General features: G+C 44.1%; 1 protein-coding gene across 2 annotated transcripts in view; it reads right to left on the bottom strand.

Annotated features, from left to right (window-relative positions):
• ing5a (inhibitor of growth family, member 5a) overlaps nucleotides 1-9,663 on the bottom strand; it is a 31,109-nt gene extending 21,446 nt beyond the window's left edge. The window contains exons 1-2 of one of the 2 annotated variants that reach the window (XM_043701721.2): nucleotides 9,591-9,663; nucleotides 5,044-5,115 (exon numbers count right to left, since the gene is read on the bottom strand). In XM_043701721.2, coding sequence (XP_043557656.1) covers nucleotides 5,044-5,115; nucleotides 9,591-9,627 — 109 coding nt within the window. In that variant the 5' untranslated portion in view covers nucleotides 9,628-9,663. Of the gene's footprint in view, nucleotides 1-5,043; nucleotides 5,116-9,190; nucleotides 9,329-9,590 lie in introns of those variants that run through there. The other variant, XM_043701720.2, reaches the window with a different exon arrangement.
• Between the last annotated feature and the right edge of the window lie 5,470 nt (nucleotides 9,664-15,133).

The following is a 15,133-nucleotide window of genomic DNA, read 5'->3' as shown; positions in this document are numbered from 1 at the left end:
TTAAAGACTAGATTTCATCCTAGTTCTTGGACCTTTCATTAATAACCTGAGACATGAGAACTTAGCAGGCGACAACTCCAAAGAGAAACAGATTCTAAATCATCTAGAGATACTTGCTTACCAATACATTTACTCCAAGGAAATCAACAGAAAAATGATTGAAAATATAACTTGCAAATGTACCATTTTTAGGACAGTGAAAGCAACCAGAAAATGTATTTAGTAAATCCCCTCCTGGCTCCACAGTGCCTGTCCATCATCTACAAGGCACAAATCAGGAGTGTGATGGATCCACTTGCTTGGAATAGTACAGGTATCCCCACTATCTTCAAGCAGAGTATTTCTATGAAACCTTTCATAAGCTGAAATGGCATAAAGTGAAGAAGCATTAAATTTATATGGGAAAAATTTCACCTTTTCTCATAAAAGCAAAAATCCTCTTCGGATTTCTTTCGATTAGTGAAAACTTATACTAACATAGGTCTTTCATAAAAGCGAAGTAGCGTAAAACGAACTTTCAAAAAGCAGGGGATACCTGTATAGCATCAACAACCTCATCACCATCCAGAAAAAATCAGCACACTTGATAAGCACTCCACCTAATAACTTAAAACATTCAATTTTTCAAGTAGCAATGCAGAAGCAGCACTGTGCATCATCTCCAAAATGTACAGGAACAACTTGCTAATGCTCCTTTAATAGCATCTTCAAAACCTGCAATCTCTACCACCTAATAAAATAAGTGCAACAGATGCATGGAACATCACCAGCTGCAGAATCTCCTGCAAGCCACACAGGATCCTTCCTTTACTGTCGCTGGGCCAAAATCCTGAAACCATTTCCAAACAACACTGTTAGTGTATTTACATCACATGGACTGTAACAGTTAAAAAGATAACTCATCATCATTTAATAAAAAAATTCATGACAGTCTTGCTGGCAAGGACAATTATGCTCACATCTCATGAACAACTTTTAAAAAAAGATTTAGTGGACAGATGTATAAAGGTGGCAATACATTAAAAGTGATAAAAAGACAATTTACAATTCTTGGCATTGTACAGGTGGAACAGAATACAAAAGCAGGAGATCAAATAAACTTTTACAAGACCGTGGTTGGATTTTATCAGATGACTTCTAGATAATTGGATGATTTTGTTTGTATTTTCAACACCATATTTCTGACCAGTACAGGTTTAACAATCACATAAGCAGACTACACAACACATTTAAACATAATTTACCTGGTTACTGACCAAAAGTGGACTATCAAAGAATCCAAGGAGCAAGCAGGAAGGGAAATGGGATTACATTTGGTCGCAATGAAAGAAGAACACAGGGTTGACTCACAATGACAACGTGTACAGTCATAGAGATGTTGTGGTTCTGTTCGCCGAGCTGGAAGTTTTTGTTGCAAACGTTTCGTCCCCTGGCTAGGCGACATCATCAGTGCTTGGGAGCCTCCTGCGAAGCGCTTCTTTGATGTTTCCTCCGGTGTTTATAGTGGTCTGTCTCTGCCGCTTCCAGTTGTCAGTTTCAGCTGTCCGATGTAGTGGTTGGTATATTGGGTCCAGGTCGATGTGTTTGTTGATGGAGTTTGTGGATGAATGCCATGCCTCTAGGAATTCCCTGGCTGTTCTCTGTCTGGCTTGCCCTATGATAGTAATGTTGTCCCAGTCGAATTCATGTTGCTTGTTGTCTGCGTGTGTGGCTACTAAGGATGGCTGGTCGTGTCGTTTCGTGGCTAGTTGATGTTCATGTATGCGGATTGTTAGCTGTCTTCCTGTTTGTCCTATATAGTGTTTAGTGCAGTCCTTGCATGGTATTTTGTACACTACATTCGTCTTGCTCATGTTGGGTATTGGGTCCTTCTGGTGAGTTGTTGTCTGAGCGTGGCTGTTGGTTTGTGTGCCGTTATGAGTCCTAGGGGTCGCAGTAGTCTGGCAGTCAGTTCCGAGATGCTCCTGATGTATGGTAGTGTGGCTAGTCCTTTTGGATGTATGTCCTCGTTCCGTGGTCTTTCTCTTAGGCATCTGTTGATGAAGTTGCGCGGGTATCCGTTTTTGGCGAATACCTTGTATAGGTGTTCCTCCTCTTCTTTTTGCAGCCCTCGTGTACTGCAGTGTGTTGTGGCCCTTTTGAATAGTGTCCTGATGCAGCTTCGTTTGTGTGTGTTGGGGTGGTTACTTTCATAGTTTAGGACTTGGTCTGTGTGTGTGGCTTTCCTGTATACTCTTGTAGTGAATTCTCCGTCTGGTGTTCTCTGTACCATCACGTCTAGGAATGGGAGTTGGCTATCCTTTTCTTCTTCTCTCGTGAATCGGATTCCTGTGAGTGTGGCGTTGATGATCCGGTGTGTTTTTTCTATTTCCGTGTTTTTAATTATTACAAACGTGTCATCGACATGTCTGACCCAGAGTTTGGGTTGAATTTGTGGTAGGACTGTTTGTTCTAACCTTTGCATAACTGCCTCTGCTATGAGTCCCGAGATTGGTGATCCCATGGGTGTTCCGTTGATTTGTTCGTATATCTGGTTGTTGAATGTGAAGTGTGTTGTGAGGCACAAGTCCAGTAGTTTAAGTATGCAGTCTTTGTTGATAGGTTCAGCATCCTGTTTTCTGTTCTGTATGTCCAGTAGGTTGGCTATTGTTTCTCTGGCTAGGGTTTTGTCAATCGAAGTGAACAGTGCCGTCACGTCGAATGATATCATGGTTTCTTCTTTGTCTATGTGTATATTTCTGATGATGTCCAAGAATTCCTGTGTTGATTGTATAGAGTGTTTGGATCCGCTGACCAGGTGTTTCAGTTTCTGTTGTAGTTCTTTGGCCAGTTTGTATGATGGTGTCCCTGGTAGTGATACTATGGGTCTGAGTGGGATGTCTGGTTTGTGTACTTTAGGTAATCCATAGAATCTGGGGGTGTTGTTGCTTTCCGGTTTCATTCTTTGTAGGTCAGCTCTGGTTATCTGTCCGTTTTTTTGTATCCTATTGGTGAGCTGTGGGGTGGGGTCAAACTCCCTCTTTTGGTAGGTGTTGGTATCTTCAAGTAGTTGTTGTGCTTTTTGGATGTAATCAGATTTATCTAGGATGACCGTCATTCTGCCTTTATCTGCTGGTAGTATGATTATGTTCTTATCGTTTCTTAGTGATTTCAGTGCTTCCCTCTCCTTGGTGTTGAGGTTATGTGTTTGTCTTTTCCTTATTATCATAGGTACGACAGTTTGTCTCACTGTTTGTTGTGTCAGTCCATTATTCCACCGAACGAGGACATACCACAACCAAAAGGACTAGCCACACTACCATACATCAGGAGCATCTCGGAACTGACTGCCAGACTACTGCGACCCCTAGGACTCATAACGGCACACAAACCAACAGCCACGCTCAGACAACAACTCACCAGAACGAAGGACCCGATACCCAACATGAGCAAGACGAATGTAGTGTACAAAATACCATGCAAGGACTGCACTAAACATTATATAGGACAAACAGGAAGACAGCTAACAATCCGCATACATGAACATCAACTAGCCACGAAACGACACGATCAGCTATCCTTAGTAGCCACACACGCAGACAACAAGCAACATGAAGTCAACTGGGACAACACTACTATCATAGCACAAGCCAGACAGAGAACAGCCAGGGAATTCCTAGAGGCATGGCATTCATCCACAAACTCCATCAACAAACACATCGACCTGGACCCAATATACCAACCACTACAGCGGACAGCTGAAACTGACAACCGGAAGCGGCAGGGACAGACCACTATAAACACCGGAGGAAACATCAAAGAAGCGCTTCGCAGGAGGCTCCCAAGCACTGATGATGTCGCCTAGCCAGGGGACGAAACATTTGCAACAAAAACTTCCAGCTCGGCGAACAGAACCACAACAACGAGCACCCGAGCTACAAATAGAGATATACAGCATGAAAACAGATCCTTTGATCGAACTCACCCATACCAACCAGATATCCTAAATTAATCTAGTCCCATTTGTCAATCTTGGCCCATGTTCTTCTAAAGCGTTCCTATTCACATACCCATCCAGATGCCTTTTAAATGTTGTAATTGCACCAGCCTCCTCCCCTTCCTCTAGCAGCTCATTCCATACACACATCACCCTCTGCGTGATAACATTGCCTCTTAGGTTCCTTTTATATCTTTCCCCTCCCCTCTCCTCACCCTAAACCTCTAGTTCTGGACTACTCCATGCTCAGGAAAAGACCTCAACTATTTACCCTCTCTATGCCCTCATGATTTTATAAACCTCTGTAAGGTCACACCTCAGCCTTCGACACTCCAAGCAAACAGCCCCAGCTTATTCAGCCTTTCCTTACAGGTCAAGTCCTCTTACCCTGGCAACATCCTTGAAAATCTTCTGAACCCTTTCAGGTTTCACAATATCCTTCCTATAGATTTTTTTTTTAGATTAGATTACAGTGTGGAAACAGGCCCTTCGGCCCAACAAGTCCACACCGACCCGCCGAAGCGAAACTCACCCATACCCCTACATTTACCCATTACCTAACACTACGGGCAATTTAGTATGGCCAATTCACCTGACCCTGCACATCTTTGGACTGTGGGAGGAAACCGGAGCACCCGGAGGAAACCCACGCAGACACGGGGAGAACGTGCAAACTCCACACAGTCAGTCGCCTGAGTCGGGAATTGAACCTGGGTCTCTGGCGCTGCGAGGCCAGAATTGCACTATTCCAAAAGTGGCCTAACCAATCTGTTGCAAAAATTCCAAACATTGACTGTTCACATATTTTACTCTCACAAGTTTGAATTAAAAATAATATTGGAACATGCTTTCCAGAACTGCATCATTTTTATGGAAAATTAAGTAGCAAATATTCAGAGACCAAACACCTATTGTAAGGTCCAATTAAAAGTTATAGATACAGGATACACCGGATGCCAAAATCAGAAAGTTCACTATGGTCTGATCCACTGTTGCACAGCACATTAATATCACAAATTCCCAAGACTGCAGACTTCCCACATATTCCCCAGTTGCACTGTATGCACCTTCAGTTCTCTGGTCTAGGTCCCGCATCAGATGGAAGATCCGCTGAAGTTCACATGGAAGGTTTTCAATACCTGTCAGAACACAGAAGTAGCTTGAGTTTTTAATTTCACATTCAGAATCTTAAGTTACTTAAGGAAATACAGTAGAAACATTTTGAATTGAACCATTCTTTTGCAAATTCAACGCAGATATAATTAGGTTGTAATTATGGTTTAATTGTACACCTTGCTGTGTGCAAGAGGCTGCTACAGCTGCATAATAATTATATACACTACAAAACAGTTCATTCAATGAATATGAAACATTATGAGAGTCACACGCTACAAGAGTTTGGTTTTTTCTCTCGTTTTCAACCAGTTAACTGGATACAACACGTCAACAACAGGAACAGGACGAGAATGGACTTTTATTGTAAAGAGAAAAGTGATTGTACAAGCCTCCACAACTTCCTCTGGCAGCTCATTCCATACACGTACCACCCTCTACATGAAAAAGTTGCCCCTTGGGGCTCTTTTATATCTTTCCCCTCTCACCCCAAACCTATGCCCTCTAGTTCTGGACTCCTCCATCCCAGGGAAAAGATTTTGTCTATTTATGCCCCTCTTGATTTTATAAACTTCTATAAGGTCACCCCCCAGCCTCCGACGCTCCAGGGAAAATAGTCCTAGCCGATTCAACCTCTCCCTATAGCTCAAAACCTCCAACCCTTGCAACAATCTTGTATATCTTCTCTGAACTCTTTCAAGTTTCACAACATCTTTCCAATAGGAAGGAGACCAGAATTGCACGCAATATTCCAACAGTGGCCTAACCAATGTCCTGTACAGCTGCATACCAAACGCTGCCTTCACTATCCTATCTACCCGCGACTCTACTTTCAAGGAGCTACGAACCTGCACTCCAAGATCTGTTTGTTCAGCAACACTCCCGAGGGCCTTACCATTAAGTGTATAAGTCCTGCTAACATTTGCTTTCCCAAAATGCAGCACCTCGTATTTATCTGAATTAAACTCCATCTGTCACTTCTCAGCTCATTGGCCCATCTGCTCAAGATCCCATTGTAATCTGAGGTAACCTTCCTCGCTGTCCACTACACCTCCAATTTTGGTGTCATCTGCAAACTTACTAACTGTACCTCTTATGCTGCCATTCAAATCATTCGTTTAAAGAATAAAAAGTAGTGGACCCAGCACCGATCCTTGTGGCACTCCACTGGTCACAGGCCTCCAGTCTGAAAAACAATCCTCCACCACCACCCTCTCTTCAACCTTTGAGCCAGTTCTGTATCCAAATGGCTAGTTCTCCCTGTATTCCATGAGATCTAACCTTGGTAACCAGTCTCCCATGGCGAACCTTGTCGAACACCTTACTGAAGTCCATATAGATCACATCCACCACTCTGCCCTCATCAATTGTCTTTGTTACTTCTTCAAAGAACTCAATCAAGTTTGGGAGACATGATTTCCCTTCCACAAAGCCATGTTGGCTATCCATACTTAGTCCTTGCCTTTCCACATACATGTACAGAGGAACCTCGATTATCTGAATATCGGATTATCTGAAGGGAATCTCAAGGCAAGGTTGGGGGCAGGTGGGAGTTGGGGGCGGGCACGGACAGGGTTGGAGGCTGGTAGCAGATGGGGGGGTGCAGGGTCTCACGCATGTGTGCTTTTGCCTAGACTCCTGAAGGGGGAGCAGACTTCACAGAAAACTCCAAGCCCCAGAGAAAATCATTTAACCGAATAATCAATTATCCGAACAAAATACTGCCCGCCTATCTCGTTTGGATAATTGAGGTTCCACTGTAGATCCTGTCTCTCAGGATTCCCTCCAACAATTTGCCCATCACCGATGTCAGGCTCACTGGTCTATAGTTCCCTGGCTTGTCCTTACCACCCTTCTTAAACACTGGCACCGTGTTAGCCAACCTCCAGTCTGTTCTAAGGTAGACCTGATCAAGTCCTGGGGCTTTATCCACTTTTAAGTATTTCAAGACATCCAGTACTTCCTCCTCTATAATATGGACATTTTTCAAAATGTCACAATCTATTTCCCCACATTCTACATCTTCCACAGTAAACACTGATGCAAAATACTCGTTTAGTATCTCTCCCATCTTCTGTGGCTCCACACAAAGGTCACCTTTATGATCTGAGGGGGTCTATTCTCTTCCTAATTACCCTTTTGTCCTTAATGTATTTGTAAAAATCCTTTGGATTCTCCTTAACTCTGTTTGCCAAAGCTATCTCATGTCCCCTTTTTGCCCTCCTGATTTTCCTCTTAATTATACTCCTACTGCCTTTATACTCTTCTAAGGATTCATTTGATCTATCTTGTCTATACCTGACATATGCTTCCTTCTTTATCTTAACCAAACCCTCAATTTAATTAGTCATACAGCATTCCCTACACCTACACCTACCAGCCTTGCCTTTCACCCTAACAGGAATATACTGTCTCTGGATTCTCGTTATCTAATTTCTGAAGGCTTCCCATTTTCGTCATCCCTTTACCTGCAAACATCTGCCACCAGTAAGCTTTTGAAAGTTCTTGCCTAGGACTGTCAAAATCAGTCTTCCTCCAATTTAGAACTTCAACTTTTAGATCCGGTCTATCCTTTTCCATAATTATTTTAGATCTGGCCCCAAAGTGTTCCCCCACCGACACCTCAGTCACCTGCCCTGCCTTATTTCCCAAAAGTAGGTCAAGTTTTGTCCTTCTCTAGTAGGTAGATTCATATATTGAATCAGAAAATTTTATTGTACACACTTAAATCCTTCTCCATCTAAACCTTTAACACTATGGCAGTTCCAGCCTAAGTTTGGAGAATTAAAATCCCCTACCATAACCACCCTATTATTCTTACAGATAACTGCAATCTTGTTACAAACCTGTTTCTCAATTTCCCTCTGACTATTAAGGGGTCTATAATACAATCCCAATAAGGTGATCATCCCTTTCTTATTTCTCAGTTCCACCCAAATAACTTCCCAGGCTGTATTTGTGGGAATATCTTCCCTCAGTACAGCTGTAACGTTATCCCTGATCAAAAATGTCAATGGAGGTAATGCTGTTGCCTCCCTTTCTGTCCTTCCTGTAGCATTTGTATCCTGCAACATTAAGCTGCCAGTCCTGTCCATCCCTGCGACACATTTTTGTAATTGCTATGACATCCCAGTCCTGTGTTCCTAACCATGCCCTGAGTTCATCTGCTTCCCTGTTAGGTCTCATGCATTGAAATAATTTATCAGTCCTACCTTGTTCTCTGCTTTGTCCCTGACTGTTTGACTCACTTCTTTTCTCAACTATACCTGTCTCAGATTGATCTCTTTACTCACTATCACCCGAGTCCCATCTCCAACCTTAATAGTTTAAATCCTCCAGAGCAGCTCTAGTAATTCTCCGCCAGTATATGAGTCACCTTCCAATTCAAGTGCAATCCATCCTTTTTGTACAGGTCACTTCTACCAAAATGTCAACTCTCCTGCTCCTCTGTTGCTGCTTGACCTGCTATGCTTTTTCCAGCTCCACGCTTTATTGACTGTCAATTAGCATTCCCCTAACCAAGCAACCATTCTTCCAGATTTGTCTTTAATTGCTTCTACTAGTATTTCCAAATTCACCCTTAAAAGATTCTCAATTACATTTCCTCTCCACCCTCACATTTAAATACTCCTGCTGCCTTTTGTACAAGATCAGTTTCATTTCCCCAATCACAGCAAAGTCATGGCCAATCAAGTAACACACACCCTCACCCTGTTGAGATCACTGCCTCTTCTCTATGCCTTTGCAGTACAACAGCATTACCTCCACTGATACATATCACTGCCGCTCATTCCCATACTGCATTAAATCATGGCCGCTTACCACCATGCTGTATCAGGCAATCCAAAGGTGTGCAGGTTAGGTGAATTGGCCATGCTAAATTGCCATAATGTGAAGTGCATTAGTCAGAGGGAGATGGGTCTAGGGTGGGTTACTGTTCAGAGGGTTGGTATGGACTTGTTGGGCCGAAGTGCCTGTTTCCACACTGTAGGGAATCTAACCTAATCTAAACCTGCCCTTTGCCCTCATCATATGTCCCATCACCCACAGCCCAGTGCCCCACAATAGATAACTGTGCAATGCCTCAAATCTGCAACACACCGTCGCCCCCACGCTGTATCGGGTCCCTGCCCGTTGCTCCACGTTGCATCAAAGTTCCAGTTGTTTACATATTTCCAAGCTCCTGGAGGCGGGAGAGACACGAGCTGGCGCGCATGCGCGGCGAACGACATGCGCCGTCACAAACTCCGGCCTCACCGCACATTCACAGAAACCAGCCCAATCTCTAGGCCCCACGCCTATCTCCTCTGAACCCGAGGTCCGCAGGCTCTCACACCCCAGGAGGAGCTGGGCCCGTCGGTGCCGAGTACAGGCCCGGGGCCGTACTCTTCTCTCCGTCCTTCTCCGGGTGAAGCGGCCCCCTCTCCGGGAACAAAGGCAGCCGTCCCGGGGAGGACAAGGGTCGCCCGGGTCCGAGTTCACTGCCCGCCCCGGTACTCACTGTCCAGGTAGTGCTCCAGGTACATCGCGGTCGCCATCTTGTCATCCTTTCCAGTGCGGCCTGCCCCAAGCTGAGCATGCGCGCTGCCGACCCGTCGCCATGACAACCGCCAAACCCCATTTCAAGGCGGGCCTGAGTTGCACTTCAAATTGGGAATGGACCCAAAGTAGAAATAAATTACTGCAGATCATAACAGGTCTGGTAGCATCCAATGGTGAGAGAGTGGCATGGTAGCTCAGTGGCTAGCATTGCTGCCTTACAGTACCAGGGACTCCGGGTTTGATTCCAGGCTCAAGTGACTGTCTATGTGGGTTTCCTCCCAGGTTAGATGAATTGGTCATGCTAAATTGCCCCCTCGTGTTCGGATGTGTTAGTTAGGGGTAAATATAGAGTACAAAGGAACCTTGATTATCTGAAGGACACAGGCAGGATTTTATTCAGATAATCAAATGCCAGACAACATAGTTTAGCCAAGCATTGGGACCTTGTGATCTTGTTTGGACAATCGAATGCTGGATAATTGAGCTTCCTCTTGTAATCAGTTAGGGGAATGGGTCTGGGTGGGTTACTCTCCGGAGGGTCGGTGTGTTTCTACTCTGTAGGGTTTCTATGATTCGAATGTTTTGATTCTAGATAACTTCATCAAAGGGGGTGTTTCAACAATAGCACTTCTATAGTTTGGGGTTTGTGGTGGGGAGGTAGTGGGTATAGGGTGCTGTTGGAGAAAAGATGTTGGTAGTTTATTTTAAATGATCGGAATGTGAGAATGGCAGAACAATGGTATGTCTCCTGCCAGACTTGAAAGAGTCAATAGTTGTCAAGCTGGGAAAGCACAGCAGGAAAGTCACTGTTTTGGGCCAGGACTTGATACAGTGTGGGGCAATTCATCAGAATTGGGGCAGGGAGCTGTCTGATCTGGTTTGCTTCACATCTATTGAATCTTGCTTCCAGCACCTGCAGTTCTTACTGTCTCCAAGACTTGAAAGGACAGTAAGTGGGATGGAGGAGAGAAGGACATAATGACGAGCTAAAAGAAAGGAAAGAAATGGTTCACAATTGAAAAGGGTAACTAGGGAAGGAATAGGGCCCCTCAAAGATCAGCAAGGTGGCCTTTGTGTGGAGCCGCAGGAGACGGTGAGATACTAACCGAGTATTTTGCATGAGTGTTTACTGTGGAAAAGGACAGTTTGCATTGTTTCACTAGAACACAACAACATGCCAAGGAAAACATGTGGGTATGCGAGCAGGACGCTGTGTTAAAATGATCAGCTACTGAAAGATCAAGGTCCTGCTTTGCAAGGGACAAACTGGAGGAACAACATTTCATCTTCAGACGAGACACATTACAGTCTCCTGGACTTAATATTGAGTTTAACACCTTAAAATTTTGAACCATTTCTTTCCTTTCTTTTAGCTCATTATCATGTCCTCCCCTCCCCCATCCCACTGACTGTCCTCTCAAGTCTGGCATGAGTCATGCCATTGTTCTGCCATTCTCACATTCTAACCACTTCATATAAACTTCGACCATCTTGTCTCCAACAGCACCCTACACCCACTACCCCCCACCACACCATGACCCCTGAATTAAAGCATAAATGCTGTCCACTCCAATCTCACTTTAGTTCTGATGAAGAGTCATCTAGACTCGAAATGTTAGCTGCATCGCCATTGAATGCTGCCTGATGTGGAGTGGACTAGAGGTTTGCAACTGGTTCAAGGAACCAGGATCCTATTAAATAAAACTGTTTAAGTGGCTACCCAGCTTCCCAAATCTCTAAAATACAGTACATGAATACATAGTAGAATATCTGGTCCACTCTTAAGATGGTCATCATTGATGCTAGGAAGAACTTGATTGGTTGCTCAACCAATAAACACCAAGACTAGCTTGATGAGAATGATCAGTAGATCCTGGAACAATTAAGCCAGAAACATTTCTGAGTGTAAAACAACAATCGTATTCAGAAGAGAAAAGGCAGGCCTACAGGCAACTGAAGGCTGAGGTCCAACAAGAAAGCCACAATGTAAAAAAACAGTTGGTGGGTGGAAAAAGCGCGAAGGCCTAATGAATGGATGACAACCATGAAATGCATGGTTTCTCCTGTGCTGTCAAGATCACACATGGACCAAAATGCTACAAGCACTTAAAAAGGTGGAAGACAGACAAATGCAGTAGCAGTGACCACATGGGAAGTGATTCAAACAGAGAAAGAAATTGTCTTTTGAGGGCGGCGCAGTGGTTAGCACTGCTGCCTCACAGCACCAGGGTCCCAGGTTCAATTCCAGCCTTGGGTGACTGTCTATGTGGAGTTTGCACATCCTCCCTGTGTCTGTGTGGGTTTCCTCTGGGTGCTCCGGTTTCCTCCCACAGTCCAAATATGTGCAGGTCAGGTGAATTGGCCATGCTAAATTGCCCATAGTGTTAGGTGCATTAGTCAGAGGGAAATGGGTCGGTGTGGACTTGTTGGGCCGAAGGGCCTATTTCCACACTGTGGGGAATCTTTAAAAAAAATTGACAGTGCTGTCTGACCCAGCAGTGAATCTGCACAGTTATTGCCTCTGCTGTTGATTTCAAGTATCTTTGGACATTGGAGTTCATCTGAGAAAAATTAATAAACAGCGAAATTTGCAGCTGACCTTGGAGAAACCTGTGTGGGAGAGCTCGCAGCTTTTTAAAGTATAACCTGTTTACGTTGTAAAGCTATAATAGTGAGTAGAATGGGTTCTTTTCTGATTATATGAAAAAAGCATGAAGGCCTACTTCTGCTCCTAGATCTTAGGTTCTTATGATCTTATAAGTTGGCCTGGAGCAGTGTTTTTTAGAGCAGTAAGATAGTGCTATTTTCTGGGTCTATCGATAGCTAGATGGCATTTATTAGAGTGATGTACTCTTCCTGTCGGTTGTGGGAGATTGGGGAGAGTTTCCATGTTACTGATGATGTCTGCAGGATATGTGTTTGGTTGCGAATCCTATTGGATTGCCAAGATCGGTTGGAGTGGCAGTTAGAGGCAATGAGGAACTTATAGAAGCTAGAGGGTGTGATGGATGGCTGCTGTAGGACGGAAGAAAAACTCCAGATACAGCCAGACTTACCGCAGAAAAGGTAGGAGAGGGAGGCAAGTCGTGCAGGAGTACCCTGTGGCTATCTCAGACAAATATGCTCTTTTTGGAAATGTAGGGGGTGATGGACACTAACGGGAATGTAGCTCCTGAAGAAGGGCTTATGCCCGAAACGTCGATTCTCCTGTTCCTTGGATGCTGCCTGACCTGCTGCGCTTTTCCAGCAACACGTTTTCAGCTCTGATCTCCAGCATCTGCAGTTCCCACTTTCTGCATCTAGTACGGACAGCCAGGTTTCTGTTATTAATACTGGTTGTAATGTAATGAAGGGTACGTCAGGTTCCAAGTGATCGAATGTAATTGGGGAATCTCTAATCAGAGGCACAGACAGTTTCTGTGGCCGACAGTGAGAAATCAGAATGGTGTGTTGCCTCCCTGGTTCCAGGGTCAAGGATATCTCAGAGAGGGTGCGTAATGTTCTCAAAAGGGAGAGGGACCAGCAAGAAATTGTTGTATATATTGGAACTAATGACAAAGGAAGGAAAAAGGATGAGATTCTATGGAGAGAATATGACAAGTTAGGCAGAAATGTAAAAAGGAGGTCCTTGAGGGTAGTAATATTTGGGTTACCCCCAATGCCACGAGCTAGTGAAGGTAGGAATAGGAGGGTGAAAAACATGAATGCATGGCTGAGGAGCTGGTGCAGGGGAGATGGATTCACATTTTTGGATCATTGGACTCTCCTGGGGAAGAAGTGATCTGTACCAGAAGGATGGATTGCACCTGAATTCGAAGGAAATGAACATACAGGTAGGGAAAGTTGCTCAAGCTGCTTGGGAGGATTTAAACTGGTGGGGGTGAGACCCAGGGAGATAATCAGGAAAGAGATAGTCTGAAACTGGTACAGTTGGTAAAAGGAGCAAGTCAAACTGTCAGGGCAGGCAGGAACAAAGCAGAGAATGATCAAATAAATTATGTTTATTTCAATGCAAGAGGCAGATGAACTCAGGGCATGATTGGGAATGTGGGACTGGGCTATCCTAGCAATTACAGAGACATGCTCAAGGATGGACAGGACTGGCAGCTTAATGCTCCAGGGTATAGATACTATAGGAAGGATAGAAATGGAGGCAAGAGAGGAGAGGGAGTGGCATTTATCATTAGGGATAATATTACAGCTACATTTAGGGAAGGTTTTTTCTGGGAATACATCCAGGGAAGTTGGTTGGGTGGAACTGAGAAATGAGAAAGGGAAGATCATACTGGGGGGGGGGGGGGGAATTGTACCATACCCCCCAGTAGTAAGCAGGAAATTGAGAAACATATTTGTACAGCGACCTTTGTAATCTGAAGAATAATAGAGTGGTTATGAGTAGGGGATTTTAATTTTCCAAACATAGACTGGGACTGCCATAGAGTTAAAGGCTTGGAGAGGAATTCAAGTGTGCACAAGAACATGTTCTAATTCAGTATATTGTTGCACTGACATAAGGTACAAAACTTCACCTGCTTTTGAGAAATAAGGGGCAGAGCAGATGACTGAGGGGTCAGTGGGGGGGATCACTTTGGAGCCAGTGATCATAATTCTAATAAGGATGGAAAAGGATAGATCAAATCTAAAAGTTAAAATCTAAATTGGAGGAAGGCCAGTTTTGATGGCAAGAACTTTCAAATGTTGATTAGGTGCTGATGTTTGCAGGTAAAGGGACAGCTGGAAAATGGAAAGCCTTCAAAAATGAGATAACAAGAGTCCAGAGACAGTATATTCCTGAAAGGCAAGGCTGGTAGGTGAAGGGAATGCTGGATGACGAGAGAAATTGTGGGTTTGGTTAAGAAAAAGAAGGAAGCATATGTCAGGTATAGAAAGCAGAGATCGAGTGAATCCTTAGAAGAGTATAAAGGCAGTAGAGCCATAGAGATGTACAGCATGGAAACAGACCCTTCTGTCCAACTTGTTCATACTTAAGAGGGAAATCAGGAGGGCAAAAAGGGGACATGAGATAGCTAGGCAAACACGGTTAAGGGGAATCCAAAGGGATTTTATAAATGCATTAAGGACAAAAGGATAACTAGGGAGAGAATAGGGCCCCTCAAAGATTAGCAAGGCAGCCTATTGAATCACAGGAGATGGGCAAAATACCAAAGGAGTATTTTGCATCAGTGTTTACTGTGGAGAAAGATATGGAAGATAAAGAACGTGGGGAAATAAATAGTAATATCTTGAAAAATGTCCATATTACAGAGGAGGAGGTGCTGGATGACATAAAACGCAAAGAGATGGATAAATCCCCAGGACCTGATCCGGAGTACCCTAGATCTCCGTGGGAACGGATTGCTGGTCCCCTTGCTGAGATATTTGTATCATTCATAGCTACAAGTGGTGTGCCAAAAGACTGGAGGGCTAACATGGTGTCACTATTTAAGAAAAGTGGTAAGTAAAAGTGAGGGAACTATCGACCATTACCAAGTATTTGGAGGG

Source organism: Chiloscyllium plagiosum, unplaced genomic scaffold (assembly GCF_037043375.1).
Source record: "Chiloscyllium plagiosum isolate Xiang-an unplaced genomic scaffold, Cpla_swu_hap1 HiC_scaffold_13, whole genome shotgun sequence".
Lineage (NCBI taxonomy): Eukaryota > Metazoa > Chordata > Chondrichthyes > Orectolobiformes > Hemiscylliidae > Chiloscyllium > Chiloscyllium plagiosum.
The sequence above is the reverse complement of the archived record's forward strand: the minus strand, read 5'-3'. Positions and strand labels throughout refer to the sequence as shown.